The 25336-nt window shown below is 34.2% G+C and overlaps 1 protein-coding gene across 2 annotated transcripts in view; it reads right to left on the bottom strand.

Annotated features, from left to right (window-relative positions):
- Positions 1 to 9857: 9857 nt before the first annotated feature.
- Positions 9858 to 25336, bottom strand: part of TOGARAM1 (TOG array regulator of axonemal microtubules 1) — a 96608-nt gene continuing 81129 nt past the window's right edge. For both annotated transcript variants that reach the window (XM_044664905.1, XM_044664906.1), the window contains 6 exons: positions 22847 to 22973; positions 20664 to 20782; positions 13925 to 14111; positions 12648 to 12867; positions 12065 to 12151; positions 9858 to 11025 (listed from right to left, as the gene is read on the bottom strand). In XM_044664905.1, the coding sequence (XP_044520840.1) occupies positions 10772 to 11025; positions 12065 to 12151; positions 12648 to 12867; positions 13925 to 14111; positions 20664 to 20782; positions 22847 to 22973 (994 nt within the window). In that variant the 3' untranslated portion in view covers positions 9858 to 10771. The remainder of the gene's footprint in view (positions 11026 to 12064; positions 12152 to 12647; positions 12868 to 13924; positions 14112 to 20663; positions 20783 to 22846; positions 22974 to 25336) is intronic.

The following is a 25336-nucleotide window of genomic DNA, read 5'->3' as shown; positions in this document are numbered from 1 at the left end:
AGAGAGAGAGAGAGAGAGAGAGAAAGAGAGAGAGAGAGAGAGAGAGAGAGAGAGTACATAAGAGAAGCTAGCTAGCTAGCTCACAGGTGCCACACACTCCTCTTCCCAGGAGACCCAGAGACAAAAGCCTCTTCTAACTGCCAGCTGTAACTGACTTTCAGCCACACCCTTCTATCTGTCACCAACTGACAGCTTGCACAGCAAGGAGCTCTTACTCAGAAATCTTTTTGCTCCCTTTCCTCTTAAAGAGAAAAAGGGAGAACTTGGGGAAAACTCTCTTAACACTGGGAAGCAACCCCTAGTGGAGATATACCCTGGCCACTGTTTCTAAAAGTGCTACAGCCAATGGGAGGGGGAGGGAAGAGGGGAGGGAAAGAATCTGAATCATGGAACCATGGGAAAATAATTAATTAATCATTATCTAAATTAATCACCTAATACCTAAATCAATTAAATAATATCTAAATTTAATTAAATTTAATTAAAAAAATTTTAAAGTGCAATAGCCAAAGCCAAAACAGAATGAGGAAAGGAAATTCTTTCCACTGAAGTACTTGGCATTGTAGGATAGTTCAGTATCAGAAATTGATTAATTTTATTAGTGGAAATGAAATTAAAGAGGGATTAACCTCTTCTTTGCTAATGCATATACAGTCCACAGGATTTTTCCATTTGACTGACAGCTAGAATTTTCCATATGTGTTGTCTCCCCCATTGGAATGTGAGCTCTGAAAGCAAGGACTTTTACTTGACTATTTGTATTACCATATTTAGTATAATGCTTCCTACTTCACAAAATAAATGCTTTATTCATTCATTCTCCCTAATGCTTGAGGCAGAGTGGAGGAGAGAGAACACCCTGCTTCAGATCTCTGCTGGGGAAACCACTCCAGTGCTCTTGCTAAGAAAATCCCATTGATAGAGATGGTCCATGGCGTCATGAAAAGTCAGAAACAACTGAATGGTTGAACAAGAAAGGGAGACTCTATCAGAGACCTAGATCAGATACCTGGCTGTTCCATCAGTGCATCTTTAAAAGAGAATGACCCAGTGGGGCAATTAGGCTAGCTCAATGGATTGAGAGCCAAGAGTAGAAATGGGAGGTCCTAGGCTCAAATCTAGCCTCAGACACTTTCTAGCTGTGTGACCTCAGGCAAGTCACTTAAAACTCCACTGTCTAGCCCTTACTGCTCTTCTGCCTTGGAACCAATAAATTATACTGATTCTAAGACAGAAGAAAAGGGTTTTAAAAAGATGCACTGACAAATAAGACATAAAGAACATTATGAAAAATGAAATAGATCATTTTGGTTAAATTAAGTTAAAAAGGGTTTATACAAACAAAATTAATGCAACCAAGATTAGAAGGAAAACAACAAATTTTGGGGAAAAATTATAGCAAGCACCTCTGATAAAAGTCTCATTTCTCAAATATTTAGAGAACAGAATCAAATTTATAAGAATACAAAGCATTCCACAAATTAAAATTTTTCAAAGGATATGAGCAGGCAGTTTTCAAAGGAAGAAAAATTGATAGTTTTATTATCTAGGATATATGACATCAGAAAAATACACTGCAGACTTTTCTCCAGTTAGTTGTTTCCTTTCTAATTCTAACCACATTAAACCTTTCAATTTTATGGAATCAGGATTGTTCATTTGCACTCTTTAGTTCTCTCTATCCCATTTGGTTAATGGGATTAATATGAACTGATGCAATGAAGTAAGCTTCATTGGGGGAGTTGTCTCCATCTTTCTTCCCTAATTTATATAAACTATATCTAGGTTATATACTCATTTGAAGCTTATTGTATGGTACATGTTGTGAGATGTTCTAAATTTAATTTCTGCAAGATTTTTCTAGTTTTTGTTGTTAAGTAATTTTCAATTGTGCTGACTCTTTGGGACCTTTTTTAGGGGGATTTTCTTAGCAAAAATATAGTGTTTTGCCATTTCCTTTTCTAGCTGATTTTACAGATGAGGAAACTAAGGCTAATACAGTTAAGTGATTTGCCTACAGTCACAGAGCTTATAAGTATCTGAGGCTGTATTTGAACTCAGATCTTCCTGACTCCAGGCCAGCACTCTATTTACTGTGCCAGCTAATTGCTTCGTTTTCAAGTTATCCCAGCAATTTTTAAAAATAATAAGTCCTTACCCTAGTACTTTGTGTTAGTTGAACATTATCCTACAGCGTTTTTTTCTTTAGTGACAGTTTTTTACTTTTAGTGTACTTGTAGAAAATTGAAACCCCAACCAGGGGTTATACTTATCTCCAAATGAAATTAGTCAAAGCTTTTCTAGAATTTTCAAAACGTAAGATAAAATGTGATACAAATTATAACATCTGAATATTTTTCTCTATTTTCTTAACCCTTACCTTAGAATCTCAAAATCAATACTGTGTTTTGGTTCCAAGGTAGAAGAATGGAAAGAGCTAGGCAATTGGGATTAAGTGATTTATCCAGGCCACCCAGTTAAGAAATGTCTGAGGCCAAATTTGAACCCAAGACTTCCCTAATCTCTGGCTCTGGCTCTCTATCCACTGAGCCACCTACCTGCCTCACGTTTTTCCCTATTCTTGAAGATGCCTGGAAAATAAAATTCTGTCTGATGTAACTAAAAACACACTATTGTATAAAATATAACCATTCCACTCATCATGACTTGGTTGAGTTTAAAATGTCCAGGATGACTAGTTTGATAAGAAATGGACAGAATAGCAATAATTCTAAATTTCATTTATTTCTAGCTATCAAGATTTGTTTTTCAAAGAAGAAAAACAACTGCTTGAACACATTGGTTGATGCGGACATGATTGGGGATGTAGACTGGAAACAGCCACACAAATGCAACTATCAATAATATGGAAATAGGTCTTGATAGATGACACATGTTAAAACCAGTGGAAATGCTCGTAGGCTATGGGTGGGATTTGGGGGGGTGAAGGGGAAAGTAAGAACATGAATCATGTAACCATGGAAAATTTTTCTAAAAAATAAAAAAAAGAAATGAAAAAAAAATTGTTTTTATGCAATCGTCACAGTTAAAATCATCTTGGGGGTAATGGATAACAACATTTTATTAAGGTGATAAAATCAGCACTAAAAAGTCTACCCAACTTGTATTTCTACATAATCACTGACTAGTAGAGCAATGTGAGATAAGGAAAACATTCCCATGTTTAAATGAACTCCTAAGACTATTCTTTTAAAAATAACCTTGTCATTCAATTTTTTTCTTAGTTGACTTGTAGTGTTGTAAACCTTAACATTTTATAGTCCCTACTTCAGAGAATATGTAAAAAAATTAAAAAAAGACTAACCCCTTTACATAATTTTGTAGGCATATCTTGGCATTTACATCTACCACTTGGATTTCCCCCTTGTGGTCCTTATTACTAGTTTATGTATTTTTATATATGTGTTTAAATTTTACCTATCTCTTTCATGTGCCCTCTGATTGACAAAGAAGCTTTATGTTGTAAAAGCAAAAAAAAAAAAAAAAAGATCATTGCTGAAAGAAAGGGTGGTATACTAGGAAAGTAAGCACATGGGTTGTCAGTTATAGGTTTTTTCAATGTTTTCTTTTTTTCCCTTTTCCTTCCTTCTCTTTTTCTTCTTCTGAAGTGGGGTGCTTCATAACACGAGTTCAGACAGCCAGAAATTCAATAATTGGAACCATTATTTATTTATTAAAAAAAGAAGAGAAAAAAAATCTACCAGCTGGGACAGCCTTCCCTAGTGGAAGCTGTATCAGACTGACATTACAAGACAGTTTATATAGGTTACAAAATACAAGGCTGTTTCCTTTCGCATCCAGGTTCTTATTTGTCAAGAAAGGCCTCATCACAAACACAGGTATCTGTGGTCAGCGATAAGTGGATAACATTCAGGGGATATTTACTTTTCACATATACCTAAACACTCATCCATAGTTAGCTATGTGTTTACCTTGCATTCCATCCTGACCTATTTGTTTGTTCTGATGTCCCTTTGTTGGCCATAGGGGAATTGGGACTCTGACCCACCATTTGCCTAGGTTGTTTGGCCTCCTGGAGGGATTAGGTCAGTTTCCTAAATAATGCAGGAATGGATTAATCTACTTCAATTCTACTTTATTCTCTAATTTATTTCATTTATGCAGACTACTTCACTTCCTAACTTCCTTCTCTCTTCTCCTTCCTTTCTTTTCTCTTCTCCTTCCATATTTTCTTTGTAGCATTAACAGGGTCTACAATTTTTTTCCTCAAACCATGGCTATATATCAACCTTTCAATGCTCTCCCTATTGCTGTAAGCACATCTCTTGATATATTCCAATATACATAATATAGTCCAATCTAGCTATTTTTCTCATTCTAATTCTAAGGGGCCCCTTCTAACTCCATTAAGCTCCTTGAGGATTATGATTTTAGGGTTCAGGTGTGTTTGTTTTATAATTATTTATGGAGAAAAGTTTGTTAAAAATAGCTTTTACAAATCTTTTCCATTTTACTTCTGTTTGAGAAGTCACTCCATTTCTATCCTTTAAAGTCCTTGAGATAATTTTGCTTACTTAGTTATTTCCCCCCATGTAGGAGTCCAGGCATATATTAATCTTGATATTATTTCAGGGGTGCTCGAAAAGCTGACTCTTTTATTTCTTATGATTGGTTTCTGTAACCTTGAGTTAAATTGAACCTCAACTTTGCTAAATTCCTAGCCCTTTCTTAAAATTACACTTGGGAAAACTGATCAGTTACCTCAGTACCAATAGAAACCAATTAACATATGTAGCAAACAAACTTAGATACCTCAGGCCATATGGATTCCTTTAATGTTTCAGACCACTTTTCTTTCATTTTCCCTTCCCCCTATACTGTTGTAACCCCAATAAAAATACCAGTATGTCTGCTAACGGTTTAGCTCTTGACCACCAGAACTCTGGATCATCAAAGCTCTTCACTTTCAGAGCTTGATCCCAATGAAGCTCTATTCCACCAGAACTAAGTCAATGTCTGACTACTTCATATAGGAACTTTCTTTGTCTTTGTGTCTTTGTTCTTGCCTTATGCTCTCCTTCCCTTAGACTTTAACTTGGAACCCATTTTTCTCTCAGTCCCTGGTTCCCCTCTCTGAGTGTTCTACCCAGTAGGAACTTTTGTGAAGTTGGTGGACATCTTCACCCCACATTCTTAAAACTGGTCTTCTGATTCTCTCTTTTTTATGAGACAGTATTACTCATGATAGCTTGACACATTTTAAGTGGGTGTTGCCTCTAGTAGTTATCTGTGTTTAGCAGTCAGATGTTTGCTGACTGAAGCATTTTCTGAGCTTTTTTGCTCCTTGTTGTAGCAATTAATTTTACTGGTTAAATTTCTGGATGAAATCATTCTAATCTGTGGTAATGCTAATTCTGTTGGCCAGTTCCCATTTTTTATTTTTAGTTACTTGCTTATAATTTGGAGGTTCAATTAATTTAATTTAACTCTATGTGTTTTCTTCAGTATCATCTTTTCATTTAAAAAAATTTACAGATTCTTGATTTTTTATGTTGATGATGACTGTATATATCTCTCAAATCGTTAACAAGAAGCCTTTCCTTGTCAGTTAAAATTGAATAGATTTTGTCATGATTTGAATGTTTAATTAGCCCAATGCCTACCAATTCTTCTTTTAATGTTTTTATTGATGTTTTGTTTCTTTTACATCACCGGAATTTCCCCCTATTGGATCTCCCCAGAAAGTCATCCCATGTAACAAAATTTTTTTAAAGACACAAAAGAGGGAAAAAAAAAATCAGTGTAACCAATCAATAGTTCAAAATAATTTGAATATGTGCAATATGCAATACTAACCTCTGCAAAAGGGTGAGGTGGGAATGTCTTCTATCTTTTCTTTTGAGACATGCTTGTTCTATATAATTTTGCAATATTCGTCTTTAACTTTTTGGGTATTCTTTCCAGTTGTATTATAGTCATATATATATATGTGTGTATATATATATATATGGCTTTGCTACTCTCTATGCTATGGCTTTTTGCTCTCTGTATCGGTTCATGTAGATCATTTCATATTTCTCCGTATTCATCACATTTGTAATTTTGTACAGCCAAGTAATAATCCATTATATTCATGTACTATTCATAGCCACTTGCCACTTAATGGGCATCTACTTTGGTTCCAATTCTTTGCCATCAGGAAGTGGTTTTTTATTGTTGTTTATGGGGACTATCAATAGCCTCTTTGGAGTATAGTAATGAAGTATTCATTTAAAAGGATATGAATCTTTTATTCACTTTACATAATTGAAATTATTTTACAAAATGGTTATGCTGGTTCATAGCGCCACCACCAACACCAACAATGCCTAAACTTTTGCAACTGGTTTCCCTGTCAAAAGTTTCCTCACTGGGGGCAGCTGGGCAACTCAGTGGATGGAGAGCCAGGTCTAGAGAGGGAGGTCCTGGGTTCAAATCTGGCCTCAGATACTTCCTAGCTGTGTGATCCTGGGCAAGTCACTTAACCCCCCATTGTCTAGCCCTAACCCTTCTTCTGCCTTGGAACCAATACACCGTATCGATTCTAAGCCAGAAGGTAAGGATTTAAAAAAAATTATTTTGTTGTTTTTTTTAAGTCTCTCTTCACTCCAATTCATCCTTCATTCAGGAGTCAAAGAGATTTTCCTAAAACACAAGTCTGATCATGTCACATAGTCCACCTTCTCAAAAAAAACTCCATGAGCTCCCTAACACCTCTAAGATCAAAAATAAAATCCCAAATCTTTCACAATCTAGCCCCCTTCTAATGTTCTAGTTTTCTTACACCTTATGCATTCATACATGTATTCTTTGGTCCAGTGATCCTGGCCTCCTTGCTGTTCCTCTAATAAGACACTCCATCTCCTGACACCTCGCATTTTCCATGGCTGGAATAGGGTCCCTCCTCATCTCTGCCTCCCCTTACATTCCAGAAAAAAATCTCACCTTCTACAGGAAGCCTTTCCCAGTACCTCTAAATTTGAGTGCCCTTCCTCTGTTGATTATTTCCCATTTATCTTGTATCTAGATTGTTTTTATTAGGCTATTTGGATATTGTATTTCCTATAGACTGAGAAGGGACTGCCTTTTATCTTTCTTTATATCTCATGTGCTTAGCAGTGTCTGACACGGTATGCACTTAATAAACTTTTGTCTGACCTTTCCAACAATGACCATCATCATCTTTTGTTGTTTTTACATTTGCAGGGTGTGAGGTAAAACCTCTGTTACTTTAGCATATCTCTTATCTATTAGTGATTTGAAACATTCTTTCACATAGTTGATAAGAGCTCCCCATTCTTGAAGAATTATTTATTAATATCCTTTGGCAATTTATCCTTTGGGGAAATGGTTTTTGGTTATATGTATCTATTAATTTTATATCTTGGATATCTGGAGATGGAGGAATTTTTTTCTGCATTCAACAGTTTCCCTTTTTATCCCAAGTACGTTAATTTTGTGTGGAAGTTTTTCAGGATCATGTAATCAAGTTATTTTTTCTTTTGCAATTGCCTTTATCTTTTGTTTGGTTAATAATACATCTACTCAAGCTGTGAAAGGTATATGATGGTAACCTTTTCCTTTTTTTTTTTTTTTTTTTTTTTTAAATTTTAAACCCTTAACTTCTGTGTACTGACTTATAGGTGGAAGATTGGTAAGGGTAGGCAATGGGGGTCAAGTGACTTGCCCAGGGTCACACAACTGGGAAGTGTCTGAGGCCGGATTTGAACCTAGGACCTCCTGTCTCTAGGCCTGGCTCTCAATCCACTGAGCAACCCAGCTGCCCCCGCCTTTTCCTTTTCCTTTTTTAAAGATACATATCTTTAATATTAAGGTCATTTATCTATTTAGAATGTTATGGAGTATGGTGTAAGGTGTTGGTCTAAGCCTAATTTCTTTCTGCCCAACAGCTTCCTAGTTTTCCCATCAGTTTTTAATCAAAGTTCTTTCTTAAGTAATTATGTATTATTTACTAAACATTAGTTTATCAAATTCCATTGTTTCTGAATCTCCCTTGTTTAATCTGTCCCAAATATATATATATACATGTATGTATACATGTATATATATATACATATGTATATATATATATATATATATTACAACCCTTTTTAAATCAATACTGGATGGCTTTGAGACTGCTGCTTTATAATATGGCTTGAGATCTGAGAGCACTATTTCTCCTTTGTTTCTACTTCTTTTCATTATTTACCTTGATAGTCCAGATCTTTTATTTTTCAAAATGGATTTTATTATTTTGTCTAGTAGTGTAAAGGAATCATCCTGTTATACTTGCCATAACTCCAATTTGGTCATGGTGAATGATTTCTTGGATGAATTATTGTAATTTGTTTGAAAATATTTTATTTAAAAGTTTTGAACCAATCTGTATTATTGATACTGGTCTATAGTTCTCTTTTTGTCCTTTATCTTTCCTTGGTTTAAGTATCAGGACTTTATTTGTCTCATAAAAACAAATCTAGTGGGATCTTTATCAATTTTTGAGAATAATTTGAATAGTATTATTATTAATTATTCCTTAAAAGTTTGATTGAAGTTTCCAGTGAATCCATTAGTCCCCCCCTTCCCCCCTTCCCCCTTCGATAATTCCCTTAAAACAATGTCTATTTCTTATTCTGACACTGGATTACTTAAGATCTCTAATTGGTCTTTTGCTAGTTTGGGTATTTTTTTTATTTTTGAAAGTAATCTATTTCTTTTGTGCTGTCAGTTTTGTTAACATATAATTGTATATCAAGTTGATCCTTTTTATTACTTTGGTTTTGTTGTAATTTCACTTTACTATTTTCATTTACTATTTTGTTGATTTGATTTTCTGTACTCTTTTTAATCAGATTAGCTAAAGGTTTATCAATTTTATTAGTCTTTCCAAAGAACCAGTTTTTAGTTTTGTTCCTAATTTTTAACGCCTCCCCCACTCCCGCCCCCCCAGCCAGTTTATCTATTCTAGAATGTAGCTAAAGCAGTCCTCTGAGGAAAAATTCTTTTCCTACAAACATACATGAACAAAATAGAAAATGGGATGATTGATGAACTGAATAAGCATTTGAAAAATGAAAAAGTCAAGAAATAAACCTAAAATAAACATAGGTTACATGAAAATATTAAGATAAATAAACTACCAATTATTTTTAAATATTAAATTATGTTTAATGGATGAAATTCATACCCTTCTAACCCCTTATCTTCTATCTAAACTTCTGTCTAAACTTGACTGGCCAGGATCATAGGCTACTACTGAGAATTCATTTGAGTGGCCTAAACTTGCCTTAGCAGATCTGTTATAAAGCACAGGACAAAAACTATGCCAACAATAAATATGTCAAATAGTATGGTATATAAAGACCTAATTAGGTGCTGTCATTGTTCTAGAACTATAAAATCTAGCTACTCAGATAGAGATGCTGAGCCTTCAATTGCAACCAATCCAAACTGGAGTCTCTAGAGACAGGAAAATTGTACTTTAAGACAGCTATTTAGGCAGGAATAATTAAGGATTGTCCCTTGAGAAAAAGACCAGCTTTCCATAGGCAGTATAACCATTTTTACTGTGATCTGATTCTTAAAGTATTAAAAAAATTTTTTTTAGTATTACTTTTTGTATTAATAGTTTTCTATCAATACATGGGTAGTATACTTGTTTTACTATTAAATGTGTGTATACACACACACATATTTATTTTCCCCAGTCCTAAATGTTTTGGGGATTTGGAGGTGTCTGTTCTTTACTTTCAACACTGGAAACCAAAAAAAAAAAAAGAGTTAATAACTTCAAGATGAATATTTAATTATTTTCCATTTTTTGGGGGGAAAAACAACACCTCACACATCTACAGAAATAAATCCCTTTATTTTATAACATTCCTTTTCCTTTTTAAAATGTAGTACAGTACTTGTAGCTGGATAACCTTAAGAAAATCTATAGAAGACCTGGCACTATTGTTGAAGATTATACAATTGGGCAGAGATATAATACCTTTATAAATGTTTGGGCGGAGAGGAAAATTTAATGTTTTCATACAAGTTATATTCAACACGTTTTCATAAACAAACGTGTACTTTAAATATTTGAAAATATTTTTCCTATAAATTTGTCATCATGCAATTTTATTATAAGTCATTTAAATCTTACAATTACATAGATGATAATGCCCAATAGTTAAGCAAATATATTACATCAACATATCAGCAAAAGCAAGCTAATACTGCACAATCATATTGATGGAATGATTTAAGAAATACATGTTTTTTACAAGTAACAAACAAATCCCTCTTTGTGGTACATATATTTCAATGACTTCTTTTCCATTTTTGTAAAATAAAGCTAAGTAATGAGACATATCAGAACATGATTACATAATAAAAAGTATATTTTTAATTACAAATCTAATTGTACATACAGGGCAACATACTGCAGTTTCTACAGAGGAGTGCAAATGAGCAGGACTTTCCTTATAAATGTTTAAGATGGATTCATTCCATGTGTTTTCAAATAGAACTTGTGAGTGTTGTACTGATTGTTTCATGTATTTGATCATAAGAGCTAGTATGAGACAGAGGTATGCTTTACAGGCTATCAAAAGCTGCCATTCTACATAGTTTCTACTTGAAAAGTATAGGTATTGTAAAAATTTAATTTTAAAAAGGTTCCATCTGTCTTCATGTAAACAGGTATTTTTAGCCTATCTTCCTGCATTACACATTAACGGAATAATATACATAATTCATTTTAAGTCGTCATATCAAGCAATTCTTCTAAACTTTTTTTAATCTGTGGAGGCTGAGATGCAGCCTGACTTAGGAGACTTTGACCCATCTGTGCAAAAAGTGCTTTTGATAATTTAGCTGTGGCTGTTCGGATATTCCCTCCGGCTCCAGGTAGTGAGCCACTATTTGTCATGTTGCCTAACAGGTGCCAGAGGACAGCCAACACCTTCTGTTCTATAGCATGAGGTTTCCTTTGATATAGATCCATAACAAGATCTGAAATGCAATAATATGGTATGTGAGTGAATATCTATTGTAATTCAGTTCCTTTTAACTAAAAATGTCTAAAACACAATCTTTCAAATATAAAACAAGCACAGAAAAATATACATTTAAAAAAGATTTTAAAAAGTATAATGAAATTAAAGAATGAAAATAAAATACTGAGTCTAAACTTGACTATTTTAACATCTGTAACGGAATACTACTATAATATCAGGCATAATAAATTTACTTTTAGGAAGAATAGAAATGAAGGAACTATATACTAACTTAACCCTGAGATTTATCCTTTCCAAATAAAAACTGTATTCCATTACAAAGAAATGAAGTTATATTCTAAATCAATGGTTCCCAAACTTTTTGGGCCTACCGCCCCCTTTCCAGAAAAAATATTACTTAGCCCCCTGGAAATTAATTTTTTAAAAAATTTTAATAGCAATTAATAGGAAAGACAAATGCACCTGTGGCCATCACCGCTCCCTCAGGATTGCTGCAGCACCCACCAGGGGGCGGTAGCGCCTACTTTGGGAATCACTGTTCTAAATCATTGGCCATAATGAGAAAAATACTGAGTGAGCATATTCTCTTTCTTATTGATAATTTCTCTTTTAAAGGCTTCACATTTCTTCCTCCTTTTAAAAAAGCATACTATTAGGAAGACAAAAAGTATTAAAAATGCTTTTTAAAGTTCTAAAAAGGGGGGCAGCTGGGTAGCTCAGTGGATTGAGAGTTAGGCCTAGAGACAGGAGGTCCTAGGTTCAAATCTGACCTCAGACACTTCCCAGCTGTGTGACCCTGGGCAAGTCACTTGACCCCCATTGCCCACCCTTACCACTCTTCCACCAAGGAGCCAATACACAGAAGTTAAGGGCTTAAAAAAAAAAAGTTCTAAAAAGTCTTATTGGGTTACACAGAAGGACTTGTTTTAACTTTAAAGCAAAATGGAACTAGTAGGTTTCTTAATATTGAATTATTACCAATTTGTATGCAGTTTAAAACTTGTATCATCAGAAAATTCAACTAACATACTTACCAGCAAGCTTTTCAGTCATATCTTGTTTTGCTTTTCCATTTAAAAACTGTGCTTTTGTACAGAAAGGCTGTAGAAGTAGGTAATTATCTAAATAAAAGTAGATAAAAGATTGAATAAAGTTATGAAATATTAATTTTTCATTAAAAGGCAGAAAAAATTTATTTCTAGAATGCAGATATGTTTTAAAAGTTTACACAACAAAACCAAATAATTACTAAGTTTGTTTGTTTTTTAACTTTTTTTAAACCCTTACTTTATCTTCTATCTTAGACTCAATACTGTGCATTGGTTCCAAGATAGAAGTGCAGTAAGGGCTAGGCAACAGGGGTTAAGTGACTTGCCCAGGGTCACACAGCTAGGAAATGTCTGAGACCAGATTTAAACCTAGGACCTCTGGTCTCTAGGGCTGGCTCTCTATCAACTGAGCCACCTAGCTGCCTCATAAGAAGTTCTTTACTAGATGGATGTGCTTAGAAATTGTATTTCTAGAAATTATATTATTTCTTGGAAATTATAGAAATAAAAGAGTAGTGACATTTTCTGAAGTATAAATGTGTTTTAGCTTTAAAGTTTAATTTCTTACCAATATGCTGACTCAGAGCATGGATAACATTTGTGGCTGCAGCATATATTCCTGGATTCTTGGAATTGAGATTGTTATCCACTATTGCTGGAATGAGCATGTTGATTACAGGTGATAAATTATCTCTGAGCAAAGGAATCATTTTATGCATGGTTTCCAGAGCTATTAGATTTACTTTACTATTTGAGTCATGTAGACGAGATTTAAAAGCATCAAAGATCTGAAAATAAATGAGTTAATGATATTTAATAATGTGAGGGGAGGAAATGTCTGTTAATGCTAAAACTGTAAAAATTTTAAATAAGACCTAGGTTTCTGGTAGTTGTTCAGTCCTTTCAGTTGTGTCCAACCTTTGGGGTTTTCTTGGTAAAGGTACTAGGAGTGGTTTGCTGTTTCCTTCTCCAACTCATTTTACAGATGAGGAACCAAGGCAAATAGGGTTAAGGGATTTGCCCAGGGTCATAGATCTGAGAAGTGTCTGAAGCCAGATTTGACCTCAAGTCTTTCTCACTCCAGGTCCAGTGCTCTATCCAATGTGCTGCCTAGTAATAAGCTTCTTAATAAAGATATTGTATAGATATTAAAGACTTGCATTCAAAAGCTGTCTTTTTTAGCACTTTATGCAATAGAAAAAAGCTTTAGAAATCATTCTGAATTCCAGGATTACAATTCATTAAAATATTAATTCTAGTAACAAAATAGAATAATTTTCTATTTGTAATTAACAATTTCCTATTCTCAACAGATAAGGTCTTCCCTATTAGAAGGACTGTACCAACACTGATGAGATCATGTATCAACTAAAATGTTAATTACTTTATTACATTAAGATGAGCCAAACTGATTTCAAATAAAAGAACAAAAATAATATCTCAATTCTGGCGTGACAAATTTTTAATCTAAAATAGAAATTTGCATGATATTTCAACAATGTCACAAGACCATATAATTTAAATTCAAGTATGGCTGAAGTAAGATCATTCACAAATTAATTTAAAAACCACATGTAAGGAGTTTCTTTTATCTGAGCAAATTTGACCTCTCCTCATATCACTATTTTTACTATTGACATTTTAAGTTCATTTTAATATTTTATTCCCTTTTAAATTAGGCTTACTTTCTAAGCCTTATTCTTCCCATTAGCTCCAATTTTTAGTCTCAAAACAAAATTAAATGAGAACATTTTTTCAGATTGCATATTTTATATTAATTTATTCATTTACACAAGAGAGCAAGTGAAGCTTATCTGCTGCAAATACTTTTTTGCATACTATTACCTTTACAATATTTCCAATAACAAGGTCTTGATTGTTTTCAGTGTCTGATAAAAGCTGTTTGATCCCATTAATTCGATCTCTGAAGTCTTTTGCATTTAATAAACCTGTTATGACCTTAATATATTCAGCACTTTCTAAAGTACTTCGGGGAACTGTTTTTCTTATTTCACGTATGTCTATAATGTCCCTAATGGGAAAGAAGAAAAACATATTTAGCATACTTAATTTCCTGAAAGTCATCTGCCACAGTTCACATATACATGTTATAAAAATTTATATTTTAATGATTCTCAAAACTATTGTTTGTTCTCTTTGTTTCAGGGCACATTTTTTTTCTGAGGCTTCTTCTTTTTTTTTTTTTTTAAATCCTTACCTTCCATCTTGGAGTCAATACTGTGTATCGGATCAAAGGCAGAAGAGTGATAGGGACTAGGTAATGGGGGTTAAGTGACTTGCCCAGCGTCACACAGCGAGGAAGTGTCTGAGACCAGATTTGAACCTAGGACATCCCGTCTCTAGGCCTGGCTCTCAATCCATTGAGCCACCCAGCTGCCCCCTGTGAGGCTTCTTTAATTTCTTAAAACTCACAAATTCTTGTAAATGATGGAAGGCAGACTCCATAAGAAAAAAAGGATAAGAAAATATTAAATTTTGAGGAATCTTTTAAAAAACATTATTATCTATCTTGGCCAAGGCTTTTACTGGTATACAATTTTCCACACTGTGACTAAAAAGGTATAAGTAACCCTTAAAATGATCCTCTAAGCACTGACAACTTAGGTAAAAAAAATTCTTTTAAGTTGGAGGTAAGTGGTGATAATGATTGCCATAGCTACAAAAGTAGTGAATTGCTTCTTGTTTCTCTATAGCATGAATATACCCATTTAAGCATAGCTAAATATATGGTTATTTCCAAAGAGAAGTGATTTTTAAAAATAACTTTTAATAGTTTGACATTATCTAAATTTGTCTCTGTATTCTTAATTCTCTGCCCCACTTAGACATCCATTATAATAAAGAACTTGTTTAAAGACAAAAGAAAGAAAAATAAAAGGAAAAAATTCTGCCAAAAATAATATATTAAAATAATTTCACATTAAATGTAATGTTCCATACCTGTGGACTCGCCACCTTGGCAAAGGAACAGCCTTGTGGCCAAGCTGCTTCTTTGTAATTTTACAATATTCATTTTAGATTATTTTATGATGCCCTTCCCTCCCCCTTTTACTATAGTCATTTACGTTGTTTTCTTGGCTCTGCTTCACTTGGCATCAATTCGTACATGTCAGTATTCATCACATTTTTTTTCACACATCATTTCATAGCATTCATGTACCACATATTGTTTAGTTGTCCTCTCATCAGTGGGCATTTGTTTTATTTCCAGTTCTTTGTTATCACAAAAATGCTGCTCTAAATGTTTTAGGGCATATGGAGCCTTTCTTTTTAGCAATGATTTCCTTAGGGTATATGTATAGCAGTAGAATCCCAAAAGAAGAGATTATTCCCTATAGAGCAGGGGTTCTTAATTTGTAAAATAATGTGTTTAAAATGGAAGGAAATGTTAAATTTCAAGAATTTATTAATGAAAATAAATACATATTTTTTCTCTCATTTAATTTCATGAATGTGCTGAAATTTATCCATGAGCCCCTTGAAGATCCATAGACCCACAATTAAGAATTCCTGCTACAGACTGGCTAAAATGACAACAAGGGAGAGTAAGGAATGTTGGAGGGGATGTGGCAAAATTGGGACACTAATGCATTGTTGGTGGAGTTGTAAACTGATCCAACCATTCTGGATGGCAATTTGGAACTATGCTCAAAGGGCTTTAAAAGACTATTTGCCTTTTGATCCAGCCATAGCGCTGCTTGGATTATACCCCAAAGAAACAATAAGGAAAAAGACTTGTACAAAAATATTTATAGCTATGCTCTTTGTGGTGGCAAAAAATTGGAAAATGAGAGAATGTCCTTCGATTGGGAAATGGCTGAACAAATTGTGGTATCTGTTGGTGATGGAATACTATTGTGCTCAAAGGAATAAAGAACCGGAGGAATTCCATGTGAACTGGAATGACCTCCAGGAATTGATGCAGAGTGAAAGGAGCAGATCCAGGAGAACATTGTACACAGAGACTGATACACTGTGGTACAATCAAACACAACATACTTCCCTACTAGCAGCAATGCAAGTACCCAGAGCAAGGCTGAGGGACTTATGGGAAAGAAAACTAGCCACATTCAGAGGAAAAAATGAGAGAGGAGAAACACAGAAGAAAAACAACTGCTTGAACACATGGACTGATGGGGATATTATTGGGGATGTAGACACTAAATGATAACTCTAGTCCGACTATCAATAATATGGAAGTAGGTCCTGATCAATGATACATGTAAAACCCAGTGGAATTGTGCGTTGGCTAAGGGGGGTTAGGGGGCTTGGGGGAGAGGGAAAGAACATGAAATATGTAACTATGGGAAAATATTCAAAATTAAAATAAAAAAAAAACAAACAAAAAACAAAAAAAGAATTCCTGCTACAGATGGTAAAAGTCTCCACATGTGTCTATTTATGGATTATATTATGCTAATTCTATCAAGTACCAGAAACCTGTAGAGCCTTCTAGATGAGATCCAGAACCAATGGAAAGACTTCTTTGCCAACTAGTTTCTCTCAGCTAAAATCCCACAAACAGGAATTTTTCCTAATCCTTAATTCTAATTCCTTCCTTCTATTAGTATTTCCAATTAATCTGGTATATAGCCTGTGTTTACATAGTTGATTGCATGCTGTCTTCAGACTATGAATTCCTTCAAATTAGAGTGTCTTTTGCCCTTGTTTGCATCCCTAGTGCTTGGTAAACATAATAGGCACTTAAATACTTATTGTTCTCATAAAAATTGTTTTGCCTCTAGCATGTACCTTCTTCTTTATATACCCTAATCTGATCCAGCTGCTGGCCTCAGCTGTCCTCTTTGGGGCCAATTCTCCCTCCTCAGGAAGCACATCGGAGGATGTGATGTTTAAAAAGTCCAGATGGAGAGGTTTCACTGTCTGTGATTAAATGCTTTTGGTATAAAATCCTTTAGAGATTTTCCCCAACTTTGTTCCACTTGCTGTCCTTTTATTAGCTTCATTCTGACATGATCTCAAGATGATTTTGCTTAGTTTGGTCTCTTGAGAATGACTTTACATTCCATTACTTCTTTTTGAGAAATAATTCTATGTGGGAAGCCAATGAGAGAATAGATAAAAATCTGAGACTCGTCTTTTGACCCCTTTTGTGATCCTTGTGATTTCTTGTTGAAAAGTATTGTGGTTTTATTGAAAAGCTTTAAGTTCCTAGCTAACCAGCAGTTAATACTCTTCTCCTTTAGCCAGGAATGCAGCTGCATGGTACAGCCAAGGCCAAAACCTTAGTAGGGACAATTCAACCCTGAGAAAATATTCCCCGACTTGGCTTTCTGATAAGAAGCCAGTCAAAATTCAGCCTTGGCCTTGTTCTATTTTGAAGCCAATGAGACCTTTTGTGTTTTGATATGACATAATTTGTAACTTATGCACATCTGCAAAGTTTCGGGAGGGGGGAGGGGTTTCTTCTGTGTGAAATGAGTCTTGAAATATATATAATAAACTCCATGCTCCTAGAGACAGAGCTGGAAGCATGAGCTAAAAGATCTTCATGTCCCATTATTTCCTTATCAACTAAGCTGTCCTTATCAGATTATCGGAGATGATATATCTCGAGACTCCTCAAAATTTTCCATTATTCCTTCCTGTTAAGATTTTACAAATGAACTTAGATTCTAAATTGTATCACTGTTGCTTGCCATATATCTCTGCTTAGAAAGTGACTGAAGTATTTACTAAGGTAATTTGAGGGGCTTTTCTTACAATTGATTATGGCAACTGATTTCATAGGTTTAACTTGTGAATCAAATTATTATCATTATCGATATCTTTTCATCATGAGGCAGGTAGGTAGTGCTGTAGAGAGAGCAACGGGCCTGGAGCCAGGAAGATCTAAGTTCAAATACTTACTAGCTATGTGACCCTATGCAAGTCACTTAATTTGTTGCCTCAGGTTCCTCAACTATAAAATGGGGATTATAACAGTATCTATCTCACAGGGTTAAGATAACAAATAAGATAATATATGTAAAGCACTTAGCAAAGTATATGTAGTAGGCACTATATATATGCTTCTTCCCTTTCCCCTTTATCTATTACATTTTTTGCATCAATAATTTGTATCAAAAAGTCTTTCTCATGTATATTATTACCTCTAGATTTTTATTAATTCTGATCTTTCTTATGACAAGTCAGCAGTCCAGTCTAACTATATAATTATTTTTTGTCAAAATACAACAAATTTCATTTTTTTGTGTGATATTATTTGGTGTTTGTCATGTCCAGTGATCTCTGATTTTTTTCTTAAAAACTGTCATCATTATTAAATGGGTATGATTTATGTTATTTATAAGTCTTGGTCTCTTTCAGGATGTTTTAAAATAAATTACTATCCATGCCTATTCCTTCTTTTGCATTGAATAATTAAGTATTAAGAGTATATGTTGGCTTAATTTTAAGTTGACTTAATTAGAGGGAGCACCCATGATGATGAAATCACAAGTGGATAAAGTACTGAAGTATGCCTACACAAATGTTTATTATAGCTTTTATAAGTAATTGTGCTCTATAGAAAGCTAGTGGCAATCAATATCTTTTTTTCTAGAACTGTAGTTAGAACTATTTTCTTTGGTAAGCAACCTGAATTAGTAAATGAGAAGTTTAGATATCATACCACTATAAAATAAATATGCCTCTTTTAAAAGATAATTATTCTGGTTCTTGTTGAATACATTTATTCACATATGTATGTATATATGAATCTCCTCAGAAAGGATTTAAGGATCCCTCACTTTGAAGGATGTCAGACTGTATTTCTTCTCCCACAGTTTTCTATGTGACTCACTAATGCAAAATTCTCTTCTTTCCAAAAGCTATAGGCATCCATGGCTAATTAGAACAAGCCCCAAATATGACCTTTTTCTAAGCTGCCATTCTGACTATCCTACTCCAAGTACCTCCTGTGATCCAGTGGTCATTGGCCCAACAAAGAAATCAATTCTAGGAGTAGCTAGGTGCCTCAGTGGATGGGAAACCCTGCCTGGAGGGCAGAAGATCCTGGATTCAAATCTGGCCTCAGATACTTCCTAGTTGTGTGACTCTGGGCAAGTCACTTAACCCCCATTGCCTAGCTTTTACCACTCATCTGCCTTGGAACCAATACTTTTGTATTTCTTCTTAGACAGAAGGTAGGAATTTTAAAAACAAAAGCATCCATTTCCTGGGTATGTGAACTTTTCCTGTATGGTAATCTACTTCTTCACTTCTCTAGTTACAAATAGATGCATTTTTCAGCTCTGTATATATTTTATATTTGCATCCAACATACTGTTTCCTTTAATTGAATATAAGTTCTTCTAACACCTAGCATAGTGTCTATCACATATTAGGGGCTAAATGAATGTTTATTGATTATCATGGGGGTCTTTAAAGAGTTCTTCACTGAATTCCTCTATTTGTATTGTCCTTTGAAACTGGTAGAGAAGTTTTAATTATTTTCATGGTGGTCTTTTTGAAAATATATAACAAAGACTTCAATACTAGATGAAGAAATGTCCCATTAATTGTTAATCGTTACCTTTGGTCAATGAACTCTACAAATTCCTTTATTTGTTTCTCCAAGAAGTTATCTTTTAATTGCTTGCAATTTTTTTTATCTTTGATTTTACTTATGTCAAAAATGTCAAGATTGATGAGATTTTGTTCCTCTATTACTATGTCCTCTGTTGGTCACTGGACAAATCTCCCATATTTACAGTATTAATAGCTAAATTAATATTTGTAGATGGTCTAAAAACAATGCAATTTTCTGTAACTTTTACTACAGAAGCAGGAAGACCTGACTTGTATTTCTGTTTCATGATGGTCAAAGAATTCTCAACTAAGTGGCTAGTCTACTGGTGATGACTTCTTTGTATTTAGTTATGTTGGCTCTTGGAGATTAGGTCTAGCCCATTTCCAGCCCTTTCAGTATGATGAACTCATTTGATCTTGTATGCTGCTGGTATGGTCATCAAGAATTTAGAATTGCTCCCACAACACAAGGAGATAATGAAGTAAGACTGTGTGTGATATTTAAACTTAAATAGGTAGAACTTAAAGGGTACATTCATAAAACTATTTATCTTCCTCTTTTCTGCAGTCCCTAGGGTATTAATTTTTAATGTCTATGAAAAAAATTTTTGAACATTTTTCTCCAGTGAGGCTCATAAAAACATAAACAGCTGTGTAAATAATGGAATATATCACAAAACATGCCTTTTTCATGTTGACTTGGAACTTCTGTTCAACAATATAATTTTACAATAATAAAAAAAGAATACAATATTTTCTCAAAGGTACAATTTTAGACTTTCTATATTAAGCTTCAAGCTCTGTATAAATAGGACAACAAAATACTACCAATGTATTTGCTTTAAAAACCAAACCAAATCTTGCTTGACAACAATAAGCGTGCTATAAATATACAACTGTCTTATTACCACACCCTTTGTGTGTTTTACTTATATTTTTAATATTCCATTCAATTTTTAAAAACTTCTGGGGGGAAATAAGAAAAAGGTCAAAATAATTCATCAAATTATGATAAATCAAATGATCCTGCCTTTCAGCTGAATTGAAAACATCTCTAGAAATAGAGGATGACCTTGTACTTCCAACACTGCCAGCATGAGAACGCCTTCCTTTAGCTGATGGAGTATCTAGGGGTATTTCTCCTAAACCCTAAAGGAAAAGAATAAGAAAGTTTTAGAATATATAATTAAAATACATAGAACTGGTAATTTATAAATTAAAAACAGCTAACGCAAATTTTTTCATCAGTAATTATATACTTTTAAGGTGTCATTTCTAGATCCTTGTAGTATTTATTAGCAGCAAATTACCATTTTATAATGTATCATAATATGAAATAAACTGTTATCAGTTTGTGGCATAAGCAGTTTGTGATTCTATATCACCCAGTAGTTGTCTACCACTAAGTTGATTTCTAAGATGTCTTGTCCCTGTCAGCCGTTATGGCCATAGCAGCTAATGTTAACAGCTGACAAGAACAAATGTTCCATTTTAAAAGAAATAAAAAAAAATCCTATCTATAAATTTCATATTTATTCACCCTTGCAACTAAACAAAACATGACAACATTCTTTCAAATATAAATGTCTACACCATCAATTTGCTTTAATATTTAAATCACAAGCTCACCGATCCATTTATTTATTTTTGGCCCTTAATTTCTGTGCATTGGCTCATAGGTGGAAGAATAGTAAGGGTGGGCAATGGGGGTCAAGTGACTTGCCCAGGGTCACAGAGCTGGGAAGTGTCTGAGGCTGGATTTGAACCTAGGACCTCCCGTCTCTAGGCCTGACTCTCAATGCACTGAGCTACCCAGCTGCCCCCACAAGATCACCATTTTAGAGCTGGAAGGGGATTTAAAAATCATATAATTCAACTTCTTCATTTTATAGATGAGGAAGGTAGAGGAGTTAAGCGACTTTCCCAAAGTAACAAAGGCAGTAGGCAAATGACATTAAACACATACATGTGTATATACATATGCATAGTATGCTTTTCTTGATGAGACTTGGGATAAATCTATAAATATAAATGCTTCATTTCTTTTTTCTTTAAAAAAAATCCTTTCCTTTCATTTTAGAATCAATACTATGTATTGGTTCCAAGGCAGAAGAGCCTTTTGATTTGCCCAGGGCCACACAGCTAGGAAGTGTCTGAAGCCACATTTGAACTCAAGACCTCCTGTCTCTAGGTCTGGCTCTCAACCCACTGAGCCACCTAGCTGCCACTATGAATGCTTCTTTTTTAAAAAGTATTTTTGTGTGTGGGAAGAGATAAAAATATTCGAATCTTCAAGTTTAATAAATAACGAATGGGAGAGTGGTGAAGAAGATGACATGTAAACCTTTTGCAGCTCTGAAATTCTAGGACTCTATGACTATTGTGGTAGAGTAGAAAGATTGCTTGGCAGCAGGAAGACCTGGGTTCAAGTCCTTCCTCTAATAGTGCTAGCTGCATGATCTCTATTCTGTCACTCCTCTATGAAGCTCTCTGAGGCTACAGTTTCAGATAAGGTACAGAAGTGCATTGTAGAGTGGGGTTTCCTTACCTAAGAGTTCCCTACACATATGCAATCTTAGGTTTGATCCATATCCCTAATCCTATCCTCTGTCTATCATAGATTTTTAAGTGTCAGAGTCTCAGAAATGGAAAGGACCTCAGAAGCCATCTAGTCCAACAAATAGCCAAGAAGAGTATCTTTCTAAAACTTAGCCTATACACTGCCATTCAGATTTTGTTTTAAGATCTCCAAAGATAGGAAAACTACTACTTCCAATGATAACTTATTTTACCTTTGGATAGCTCCTACTATTTAATAAGTCTGTGTGTGTTTTGGGTATTCGTTTTTTTTTTTTTTTTTTTTTAAACTTTCATCAATTAGTACACTCCTTAGCATGTTTCCTGAGGTAATCCGTAATAGATACCTCAATGATGATCATGAAAGCTATTACTAAACACATCGTTAGTATATCAGAATGGCATCTATTTAACCATTATAGGTTAGCTATTGTATACAAAAATTCCAGCACAGAATAATAAAAAGATTTCATTATACAAAGAAAATCCTATATCAGGAGTTCTGTTGCTAAAAGAACATTTACCCTAACAATATGGGAGGAGAAATAGAAAATAATACTTTCTACTCTAAATCACCAAAGGTAAAACATTCTCAATATCTAAATTGTTCATTAAATCTCAGTCTTTTTCACGTACCTTTTGGCGTAAGTTTTTAACAGATTCTTTAATATAAAGCAAATCTTTACATGGGACATGCTTTTCGAGCATTTTGTCAAAGTTAGGATTGGACATCATGAGAAAAAGCATCTTTCGACCATAATACCTGCAAACATGTAAGAAATATTTCTATCACTTAGACTTAAAAGTTGCTTTAAGAATTTGTATTACTAGCTACAATTATCATTAATTCAACTTGTGCATAAAATCCTAACTGAAGTCACCAACTTAAACAGATTAGAAGTCACTATAGTCTAATGGTTTGTGGTTAGCTGGTTCTAGATCATGGTCAAGAAGGGCCAACTATTTTGCTCAATCTTTTGAGTACCAGAGGGGATCAAGACAAGCATATCTTTGACTTTTGCTTCAATGCCTGATAATCTGATTGTCAACTACCTATTTGAGCTTCTGAACTGAATACCTCAACAGACCGTGACATATTAAATAGGAATCCTATAGTCTGATCTTTTCTTTCTCAATCCATCCCCCCCTTGAAAACTTACCTGTCCTGTGTGTCCCTATCTCTCTGGAACCTGTTCTCTGCTTTCCAGTGATAAAATTAACTAAGTTAAGGGTGGGGGGGGGGGATGCGGGGGGGGGGGTTGAAGGAGTGGAGCATGAATCATGTAACCATGTTAAAAATGAATATTAATGAATATTAATAAATGTTAAAAAAAAAGATACAATAATAAATTCATTATGTTAATGCAAAAAAAAAATTAACTAAGTTAAGCCTATATTAGTGTGCTTTGCCAAGGTAAAATACATTAATTTTTATACCAATCTTCTAGAAATATATTTTAAAGAAATGATTCTTATAGTGTGAATTTCAAATGCCATAGTTAAACCAATAAAAGTTTAGATCAGCAAGGGGCAGAAGAGGGGGAAGGAAAGGGACAGTACTAAATGGTAACCTTTAGCTTCTATAAGTAGATAGCTGCCTTTTCTGCCAAAGTGCTAGGGTGACCCTGAAATGAGTTCCAATAGACTGCCCTCTTTTGTCTTCACTTCCAGATAGGGATATATAATTTGGGGAGAGGAAGAGAACAAGAAAAAAATGGGCACTGAGGTCTCATAAAAATCTATACAAATCTATTCTTTTTATGCTCTTCCATAAGCACAAAGGAATAATGGAGAAAATGGGAATATGTGGGGAAAATAAACAATATCCCTCTATTCCAATATCCCTAGAATCAGAATATAGTTCAGGACCCAGATCACCATTCCTAACCAGTTACAAGTTTCCCAAGACAGCTCTAGAACTTACTTAAATTCCTACATTGATCCTGGGGAATTTAATAATCACAATAGGGTCCAAAGATATAGGACAGAAAGATCCTGTGGTCCAGAAAGGCCAATAGGCAGGTGATAAGGGACACAACATGAAAAATATTCAATCTTGAATATTTAATTTTCACTATGCAATAATTTCAAAATTGTAATGATAAAAATACTATAAAATGTATAAAATAAAAAAATACTATTAAAAAAACCCAATGACTGCCATTAAGGGAAAGTTAAGGAGAGTATTGCAAAAGAATGTTAGCTTCTCATAATAATACAGCATGCTTCTATCATTCATGAATTTATCTGAATCTTTCTTCAATGTTATTCTCTATATCACTTTAGAAATAAGTTCCAAAGATTTACTCACTGCTGTGTAAAATAGCACTTCTATGTCTAAAATATACACCTTTGATGTTTTAAAGGCTATCTTTTAGTTCTTCTGTCTTATACTTCACTGGATTAGTTTGAAATCAACTTATCAATTATGGTTTTATATATTTTGATCGTATTCCTTTTCAATTGTTATCTTTCTAGATAAAGAAATCTTACCTTTAAAGAAATCTATTTCTATATGGCAATCTTTTAATCTTTAATCAGTGTAACCTTCTTTGGACATTCTTTACATATGTCTTATTTCTCTTGAGGGAGAATTAAAAAATGTATAGTATTCCAAATACATTATGGTTCTAAACACTAGTAAAATAACATTTTCCATTTCTCCCCATGTTCTTTCTGATGATGTTTAGCATTTTGATGGCCTTTTCACTGCAGTGGCAAACAGGGCCTATGTCTCCAATGAATATTGCTCAATGACCCTTAATCCTTTTGGATTGTAATTGATCACTTGGTGCCCATTATTCTACAAGTACAATTTGGATTATGTTTCCCTAGATGCATTACCTTACACTTGCCCACAATGAAGTTCATCTGCCACTTTTCTGCCCACTCACACAGCCTCTTGTCGTTTTCCTGAAGTTCATCCCTGTGACTTGGCATTTCACTACCCAGAAGTGTGTAGTGTCATCTGTAAATTTGGAGAATTCACTGTGCACTCCTTCTTCCAGATCATTCATAAAAATGTTAAACAAGATCAGTCCCAGCACCAATCCCAAGGGACCCCACTGTGGGCACTTCTCCTTTCAGAGAAATGCCCATTTGTCCCTACCCTTTGTGTCTTACTTT

This window comes from Gracilinanus agilis, chromosome 2 (genome assembly GCF_016433145.1).
Source record: "Gracilinanus agilis isolate LMUSP501 chromosome 2, AgileGrace, whole genome shotgun sequence".
Lineage (NCBI taxonomy): Eukaryota > Metazoa > Chordata > Mammalia > Didelphimorphia > Didelphidae > Gracilinanus > Gracilinanus agilis.
Note: the sequence above shows the minus strand (reverse complement) of the source record. Positions and strands in the feature narration are given on the sequence as shown.